Here is a 9,860-nt window from a genome sequence, read left to right as displayed (position 1 = left end):
TTTTTTGAATAGGGTAATTGATATTCCAAATGTTATGTTGTGTTTCAAATTTCAAGCTTCTACATTATTCAAGTCAAAAGATATAGGTTAACAAATGTCAACAAAGGTCAAAATCGAAAAATGAAAATATCCAAATGTTAAAACCCGTTCCTTTTTTGGAACTATAAAGCTGAAACAACTGAGCTGTTAACACAAACTGGCCAAAAGGATGAGGTAATTGTGTGCAAAGTCCCTTTTTCAAAAAACGTATCCTATGCGAGTTATGCCCCAGCCCCAAAATGTAAACAATTAGTAATTCAACCCGGATGTGCCACGCCCACCCCAATTTTTTTGCCATAGGTAAATTCATATTCAAAGTGTCTAGTTGTATTCCAAATATCAAGGTTCTCCATAAAATAGGTCATAAGATATACATACACCAAGATCAAAAAGACACAAATATGGTAAAACAAAACTCAAATTTGAAAAAATCACGAATTTCAATTTTGCTTTAAAAAAGCAATTGTTCTATATCTATGTAAAGTTCATGAGAAGAACATTAGGAAACCGAAAAAATTAACCCTCTAGGTTAATTAGGTCACGTGTTAGAGCAGTCCAAAGTTGCGAATTTGGCTTTTTACGGATAGCTATAAAATCGGAAGTACATGTCTGGGGTCAAAGGTCAAAGTATCAAATGATAGCCAAGGTCAATGACCTTTGACCCTAAAAAGGTCAGGGTCATCAAAGGTCAAGACATAATTTCGTTGAAATATTTCAATCACACCGGAAGTTATTCAACCGGAAGTGACGCAAAAATTTTGTTTACATGAAGACAGATCGGATGAAAAAACTCTATCAGCTGTACAGCATATTAAAACAAGATCTATGAAAAAGGAGTTTTTTGAAAAGTATCAAAAGGTTGATCATCTCACTCCAGCCATTATGCGAAGTATTTATGCTGATTTGACTGGAGATTCTTCTGCATCTGAAACTGAACTGATTAAAGGTGTGGACCAAAAGGCTGCAGAATTTCTCCTCAGTACTGAAGAAGAAGAAATAATCTATGACCTTCGTAAATTAAATGGAGAAAATGGTAAAACAAAATTTGATGCATTTTGGGAAGAGACCCAAAAATATATTGAAGTAATAGTCCCAGCAGTTCATGAAAGACGCCATGGTGAACAGTTGTACTTGCCTTTCATTATATCGATCGAACAGCTAAGAAATACAATTCAAAAACGACTTCCTACTTCAACTGATATTCCAAGCAATGAGTGGCTTCGTCTCCAGTTCTGGCCAAAAAATGTTACAAGCTTGCGTGCTTTACAGCACACAGGACGATTTGATTTAAAGTTTGTTGTTCAGCAGAGACTGCTTCGGGCAACCCATCCAGATGCAAAATATTGTGCTGTACAATATAAATATCTTAGGAACTTTGCCGTAAAACTCCGTAACTTTTCAAAATTGATTTATTTGGATGATAAATCAATTGTACCTTTAGGCTAACCAGACAGACCCATTTCAACTGGTGTTAGAGCTCACAACAAAAGTCTTGCTTCTCAAGGATTGGTTTCCCTTGACCATGACTTCCATATCCATGGTATTATTCCATCTGTTTGCTTCATCAGTTCAATACCAGAAGATATTAGTGATTCATTTTTTCAAGGACAGATTTATGTTACATGTAAAAACAAAGTGTTTGAGGCATCAGAAGCAACTAGGCATGGTACAGAAACATTAAAAATATTAAGAGACGTGTATAGTGAAGATGGTGTGTATCTTGATTCACCAATTTTGATATGCTACACAGACGGTGGCCCTGATCACAGGACCACATATCCTTCTGTACAGCTAGCAAGCATAGCTCTTTTTCTGCTTCTTGACCTTGACATGTTTGTAACTTGTCGTACAGCACCATGTCAGAGTTATGCAAACTTGGCAGAAAATGTTAATGCCATTTTAAACCTTGTCAAGAGATTAAATGGACGACACTGTGGAAGCAAGAGTTAAACATATGTCAACCATGAAAGATCTAAGATTAGCTTCTGCCAAAAGTCAAAATCTGAAACAAGCCATGATCAAGTCTGTTGAACCAATTATTCAAATGTTAATGGAGCGCTTTCAAAGATTGAAATTAAAAAATGAGTCAGTAATTGCCTGCAAGTCTGCTACTGGTGATGAAATTGATACCTTTATTAGTGCATTAAAACTGATTGACAACAATTTTAATGTAGAATCGCTTTCCAAAAAATCCATTGAATCGTGTCCAAAAATGATTGATTTCTTTGATAAGCACTGCAGAAAAAGACATTATATTTTTCAGATAAAAAAATGTAGTGAAATTGATGCCCCAAACTGTTGGTACTGTTCAATGTCTCCTTCTCGTCTAGACAAGGATGTGTTAAATGATTTAGATTTCATTCCCGATCCAGTTTTAAATGAAAATAAAACTGAATTTTTAAAATTTGAGGATGTGTATGGCACAGTTACTGATGATTCAGCTCGGCCTTCATTGAAACTTAGTGGTGCATGTGAGAGGGACAAACTTCACAAGACAATATTAGTAGCTGCAAAAGTGCGTTCAAAAATCTATTGTGGTGAGTGCAAAAAGCCCAGATGCATATATTCAAACAAAAAGCTTGACTTAAAGGAAACAAAAGCCATAAGTTCAATACAAAATAGCTCTAATTATATCTGTGGAGATTGGTTATTTCCAGAGGATAATCAGTGTTACGATACTATAATTGTAAAAGAAGGTCTAAGGTGCGGGGATCCAATGGAAGTATCTTATTATAGTGCCAAGCCATGTATAAGTATCCTACTTGCACTAATTTATTTTGCATTTAATATGTGTTATCTTTGACATCTTAAAGGCTTTCGGCCAATTCTCTTTCCTGTATCTAAGATATATTTTGAGTGCATTTTGTTTTAAAGGCATAATTACACACATGACATATCACCTTTAATCTTTTCAATATATTCATTGAGGCTGAATTTAAGTTGTTTGTTTCCAAAGGATATAAATAAAGTTTTAAAAACATTCCTTTTTCGTCTTCTTGAAATGCAGATTTTTTTTTTATATTTTTATCCCCCCCTGCTCCCTGCTTTTTTCAAAAGTTTTGCCCGTAATTCAACTAATTAAATTGGTGTGGCCTTACGAGTGTCTTTGTGTTACATTCTATTCCTCTCACTTGACTTTAACTATATAAACACATTGGTTACTAGGATAGGAATTCTGTAAAATCACTACTTAGCAACGTGTGGTGAAGGAAGAAAAAACTCGATCGATAATCAACATGTTAGTCAATAAGACCGTATTTACTTCCTTATGTGATTGATTCATATACTACAACTACAGATTCAATTGAGTTAATTTAACAGATTAAACAAATTCATGTCTTGTCCTTGTTCGTGTTTAAAAATTAAACTCATCCTATTTTTAAATGAGTTAATTTAATGATGACATGAAAAGTCAATAGGTCTTTTTGGGGGAAGAATTGATGGAATGTAGGGTGTATAGGTCTTTTTTGGGAGCTTTTAATATGTTCGCACTTTTTCCCATGAAATGAAATGGAATGGAGAAAGTGCGAACATATTGAAAGCTCTAATACTATTTATAATTGAAATATTGGATCTTTCTGCCAATTTTAGGGAAAAATTTTAAATTTTTAACCCATCATTTTAAGCTAATATTGGATGTTTATTAAAGTCACTTTTTTGTAAATAAGTAATTTTTATTAAAACAAAATAATAATTAAAGGGAAATAATACATATAATTAAGTTCAACTATGTGTTAGCTATTGTCCTGTATATCTACAACAATTAAAGGGAGGTAACAGTTTTCACAATACTGTATCCCTAAAGTTGAAGTATTATTAAACACCTTGACTACAACACGAACACTGGTAACTAAGTAGCGCTCATAAAGGAGCGGTCACGTGACCTTAAGTATACAAACATTATTTCCCTCTTAATAACCAGTAGCCAAGGATGTATAAAGATTTGACTCGATCGATAAATCTAGAAGATCGATAATCCATTGTATTGTCAGACATAGCGAGAATGTAACTAACAAACACATTGGTTGTTAGGTACCGATTTTAAAATATCACTCCTTAGCAACGAGTAGTGAATGAAGAATTTAATTCCCGTTCAATTTTTTGGAATCGTTCCAAGTTATCTCGAAATTGGAATTGATGATTTTGAAACTTTGGATAACTATTGCAGAGTTTTGCAAGTTGTCGTAATTCACTACTTCAACTTAGTAAAATTGATAAGTTGTTTTAACGAAATAACTACAAAACCTCAAATTTAGTATGTATAGTTTCTGAAGCAAATGTCCAAAAGTTACATATGCTTTAATTGACCGTACAGAGTCTTGTTTAATAAAATTGTCACAGTTGATTACTATTTTCTTCACACTTTCATCCTCATTAATATCTTTGTCATATGGTTTGATTTCCACGGGAATTTCCTTTTTTTATATTTTGAACGCACATAAATACGTGGAATGAAATGAAAACTACTAAAAACAATATCACAGGTAATACAACACATAGTGGTATTAAAAACAAACTAAATATTAAAAACAAACAATGTCTAATCTATTTAAAATTTAAAATATAAAACTTAATGAAATGGCTTTTAGGGGCCATTGGACGTATATAACCTTACTTAGCTAACTATATTCTAAGTATGAAAGATTGAATGCCAAATGTTTAATGGGAAGTCGATAATTTACTTTCATCTAGATTCATAAACCCGCCTGCAGTGGACAATTGACTAAGAGGCCAGAGGACAATACATGATGATCAAGAAAGCCATGTATACATCTTTGACATCCACTTGACTGGTCATACTCTATGTAGTGCCCATCAAGCGATGTCAAATACACAGATGGGTAAAATAGGGGAACTTGATATTAAATGTCCATATACTCTAAAGGGTACCCTTATCAATAGGAAAGAAATTCAAGAGATCATGGTAGACAAATTAAATGAAATGCATTAAGGAGCATCAGCACCAAACGGGCTATATAGCTCCAGAACACGGTGTAAATATCATGTCATAAAAACAAAACTAAAACAATAAACAATATATTAAAAAAAAACAATGTCACAGAAAAAGTCACTCAATGACTTCAAAACACATCTGTAAAACTAGATCACAGGTTACACCACATGGTGCTATTAAACACAAACAAAATATTAAAAACAAACAATGACTAATCATTTTCAAATTTAAAATATAAATTCACTTATTTCAAAAATCGTCAACCTTCTCATATACAGAGGGCTGCACAAAAAGCTGAAATAAAGATCCAGCACGGTAGTGCTATAATTTTATAGGTGTATGATGCTTTCACTCAATCAGTATGTGTTTCACTGACTGGTTGAGTCTCTCAGTTGGTGAGGTGAGTGTGTCCAAGACGAGAGCGACACAAAGCAACTTCATTTCTCCTGTTGGCACAACAGGAGGAAGGCCAGTCTCCTAGGAGAGGCTTAATGGCATGAAGCTTGTTAAAATCGGTGAAAGGCAAAAAATAGGGGGGAAAAAGGCAGTGACAAAGCAGCCTTAGCCGCCGCATCTGCCATGTCATTCCCCCGTATATCCATGTGACTGGGGAGCCAACAAAAAAACAATGTCTTTTTCGGCCCAGAGAGAGTTTGTATATATCCCCGATTATTGGGTGTACAAGCTGGGTGTTATTAATAGCTTGTAATGCGGACAAAGAATCAGAAAATATTATACATTTTTATAATGATGTAGAGGACTGAAAGAACTCAAGTGCCTGTAAAATAGCAATGAGATCTGCTGAGAAAATGGAGGCTGCTGATGGTGTAACTGTACCGGCTGCTACCTTATCATCATCCTTATATCCATCTGTATAGAAAGGTGAGTAATTCCCATATTGATACCCTAGTTCTAGAAATTTAGAAAATATTGAAAAATGGCTCAGGATAAGACATTTTTATAAGTATTATGTTCATGTACAGAAGGAAATGGCTATAGTGGGTCTACTTGGGTCTGATTTTGTAGTCTGAGACCAAGTCAAACAAGATATACATGGACAGAATAAACTTCAATGCGTCAATAGACTATTTGAGTTTAACATGGAGCAAATTAACCCTGTATATCATATCGTCACCTTGCTTAAATAATTGCCTAAGTCACTTTTTGACGATTTTGATATTTTCGCCTAATTCAACAGTTCATGATGCTGGCCACATTCTAGTATAATTGACAAAGCCCTACATTGATAATATCATGGCGTTTTGCCCATTTAGTATAATTGCCCAAGTCAGGTTTGTGACTTAGGCAATTTCATATGTTGCCTAAGTCAGGAAAATGTGACTTAGGCAATTTTATTAGCTTACAAGATGGCCGCACGTGTTTCAAGACTAAAGAAAAACATCCCTGCAAATGAAGTTATTTCCATGATAGAAGATTCCTTCCCTCTTGGTAAGTTGTCAACTTTACATTTGAGTGTTACCTACCTAAAGTGTTTATCATATGACAAAATATAGGACTACCAAAGAGCTAGGTTATCATCGGACCACAATCTTTATTCAGGCTCAAGAAATCACCTCTACCCCTCAAGGGAGATAACTCTTCATACAGACATTATATATATATATAGACCACAATATGACAATATGATAGTACAATATTACAGTAGCATGACAGTTTATCTGGATCGACGCAGGTGCAGTTGGCAGTGATGCATTAGGCACTTCATTAATTCATTGTAGGCTGAGGTGTGGGTTGGAGTTGGATATGAAATAAGTTGCTACATGGGATTGTTATTTTAAAGTAATTTTGTTCACTTTTCTAGCTGATGACCTCGACTATGCCAACTCTGATCATTCAGTCAATGCAAATGACGAGACCAGTGTGCTGAAGATATGGCCCTGATGCATGTTGCGCTTCTATCTGATGCAATCCTAGACCAACCTAAAACAACGCAAAACCTGCTAGAAAATAGCTCAGCCACTCCAATTGAAGAATCAATCCAGAGGGCCGTTGAAGCTGCCAATCTGTTGAAACCAAATCAAGAAGACTCGGATGTTGCTGATGAGTACGACCATGATCTAAACTATGACCCGACATCCACCACTGAGTCCTCTGAAAATGAAGACCAAGAAGCCGTGGAAGAAAAGAAGTGCAAAGTGATGTTAATCTAGTAGAGTCTGAAGCAATCGATGAAAACAACAATGTAAGTTTTCGCCAGCATATTCAACTTTGATTACTAGAAATGATTGTAGTGAATTCCTTTACCAACCTTTTATCTATTCTGTGTTTGAAAAGATATTTTTTTCCCTTTCAGACAACCAAAAAGAAACGACATAAACACACCTCCCCACATACATGGAAGCAAAATGAGTGTAAGGCCAAACGGTTTAAGGGAATGCCATATAAGACCAAAAGTGGCAAAGAAGTGATTGAAAAGATTATGTGTCCCCCCTGCAATTCTGCCAGAGAGTCAAGTCTCGGAAATGCCAGTCAATAACTGAAGATCAGAGGCAGTGGATATTTGAATACGTTAGGTCAATGAACAGCTGGGAAGAACGCCGGTTGTACATTAGGACATTGATCACAAAGGTAATCATGGTAATCCAAAACCCATTATTACTAATATCCGAACCTCTACAACACCCCAGAAGAAATGTTTCACACTTTACAATTAGGCATATCCATTAAGGGAGGCTAGAACAAAGACCATAAATGTTCATTTTCGGTTACTCAGTCATATCATACTTTATTCCAGATCTCCTTAAAACAGAAGAAAGTTGCCGAGGGATCCCGGCGTACGTCTTCATATTCCTACAAACTGAAACTTGAGGATGGAACAGCTTACCAAGTGTGGAAGAAATTGTTTGCCTCAACATTCGGTCTCCCTGAACGAACTATTGCTTCATGGGCAAATGAAAACCCCGACGGCTATGATAACCACGCAGCAGCCATATCAACCAAAACTGGACCCAAAAGTGGTAAGTTGACCATAGATTATTTTGATTCAATACCTTCACCAAGTTAAGCAATTGATTTAGGAATGCAATAGATTGGAGAAGAACAATGGATGTATCTTTTCGCCATTAGGATATTGATTTAGGTGATTTGATGTTCCAAATAGAACATATAAAATATCTCCTTACTTTCTTTCAGGTAATAAAGCAAAACTTCCTCCTGAAGTCACAGATTTTGTTAAGGCCTGGTTGAAGGACCTTCCCACTGTTGACTCGCACTACTGTAGGAGCTCTGAGACCTACAAAGACAAGAAGTTTCTACATCCAGGCACAACTATCGCTCAACTTCACCGAGAATATGAACAGACAGCAGCAACTACTGAAGTGAGGGCTGTTCGCATCAAGTACTTCACAGAATGTTTCCATGAAGGCAATTACTCGGTCTTCGTCCCCCGCAAGGATCAGTGTGATGTGTGTGTCTCTTTTAAACATGGTAATCTGACTAAGGCTGATCATGATGCACATATCAACAGGAAAGATGAAGCAAGAAATGAGAAAACCCAGGACAAGGAATCTGCAAACAACATGAAGTCTGTTTGGACTATGGACTTGCAAGCTGTTCTCCTGTGCCCACAAACCAAAGCAAGCAGCCTGTACTACAAAACTAAACTGCAGGTGCACAATTTTACCCTCTTTGACTTAAACTCAATGGACGGGTATTGCTACCTATGGGATGAGTCGGAGGGTGATCTCAGTAGTGAGGTCTTTGCACACCTTCAGTATCGCCATTTCGAAAGAATAATCAGAGAACATCCTGAAATTAAGGAAATTGTGGTGTGGAGTGATGGTTGCGGATATCAGAACCGTAATGTGAATGTCACTAATTCTTTCTCTGAGCTTTCCAGGAAACACGAGGTTGTCATTACCCAGTAATACCTAGTAGCCGGTCACACACAAATGGAATGTGACAGCATGCATAGCACAATTGAGCGCAGGATGCTGACAGATATCTTTACCCCAAGAGATTACGTTGTCATACTTCAGACTGCCCGAATCAGACCATCACCTTACATTGTGAAGATGGTCAAGCATAATGAAATTCAGAAATTGAATGAGTCTTACTTATTGAGCATCAGGTCAGGCAAAAGGGCTGGTGATCCTACTGTCCATGACTTGCGGGGTCTTCAGTACAGAAGTGACGGCAAGGTGTACTACAAGCTTTCCTTCTCAGACAACTCCGATTATGAAATACTGCCACAGAGACAACATATTCCAGCTGTTCCAATTAAATGGGTCCGAATGTTTCCAGGTGCTCTTCCTATCAAGCAGAGGAAAGTTGATGACTTGCAGTCCATGAAGCATGTTATGCCTGTCGAGTGCCATAACTTCTTTGACAACTTGCCACACCAGTAAACATCACTCAGCAGAAAGACAGATGACAGATTTTGGGCAGTATATTGTGAGGCAACATTGCTTTATAGTCTTTACTGAGAAACACTGAATTTGCCTAAGTCACTAGATCCGCAAATAATTTTGCCTAAGTCACATGTATAAAAGCCTAAGTCACAAATGTATGTTCGTAAATTTGCCAAAGTCATTTTACTCTCTTATGTAATAGTTTTGAAACACATAATTGGTTGTATTTTAATAGTCATATATTATCATATCTTCATGTATGAAAATGTTTAATAAATATCATGCCAAAACGAGGGATTTCACAATACTTAACTGAATTCCTAGTCAGTATGTTAGTAGATAAAGTAAAAGGGTCTACTCAAAAGAGTAACCGAATATGGGTTAAGTTACAAATCAGTATCATAAACCGAATTTCTGGAAAGTGAGTTGGCTTGACACCATTATTCCAAATTTCGATGATGCTCAAGAAATCCACCCCTTGCTAATGAACTTCTTTA

At 36.2% G+C, this 9,860-nt stretch overlaps 2 protein-coding genes across 2 annotated transcripts; both read left to right on the top strand.

Moving 5' to 3' along the window:
- Positions 1 to 921: 921 nt before the first annotated feature.
- LOTGIDRAFT_165357 (hypothetical protein) lies at positions 922 to 1,485 on the top strand (the record flags this gene model as incomplete). Its single annotated transcript, XM_009062376.1, has 1 exon — positions 922 to 1,485. One exon carries the CDS (start codon positions 922 to 924, stop codon positions 1,483 to 1,485), a length of 564 nt encoding a protein of 187 aa, XP_009060624.1.
- A 4,875-nt stretch (positions 1,486 to 6,360) lies between these two features.
- On the top strand, positions 6,361 to 8,880 carry LOTGIDRAFT_165356 (hypothetical protein; the record flags this gene model as incomplete). The annotated part of the gene is made up of 5 exons (XM_009062375.1): positions 6,361 to 6,442; positions 6,929 to 7,149; positions 7,308 to 7,418; positions 7,749 to 7,971; positions 8,147 to 8,880. 5 exons carry the CDS (start codon positions 6,361 to 6,363, stop codon positions 8,878 to 8,880), a joined length of 1,371 nt encoding a protein of 456 aa, XP_009060623.1.
- Between the last annotated feature and the right edge of the window lie 980 nt (positions 8,881 to 9,860).

The sequence above is a fragment of the Lottia gigantea genome (genome assembly GCF_000327385.1).
Source record: "Lottia gigantea unplaced genomic scaffold LOTGIsca_51, whole genome shotgun sequence".
Lineage (NCBI taxonomy): Eukaryota > Metazoa > Mollusca > Gastropoda > Lottiidae > Lottia > Lottia gigantea.
This window is presented reverse-complemented; position numbering and strand designations above follow the sequence as displayed.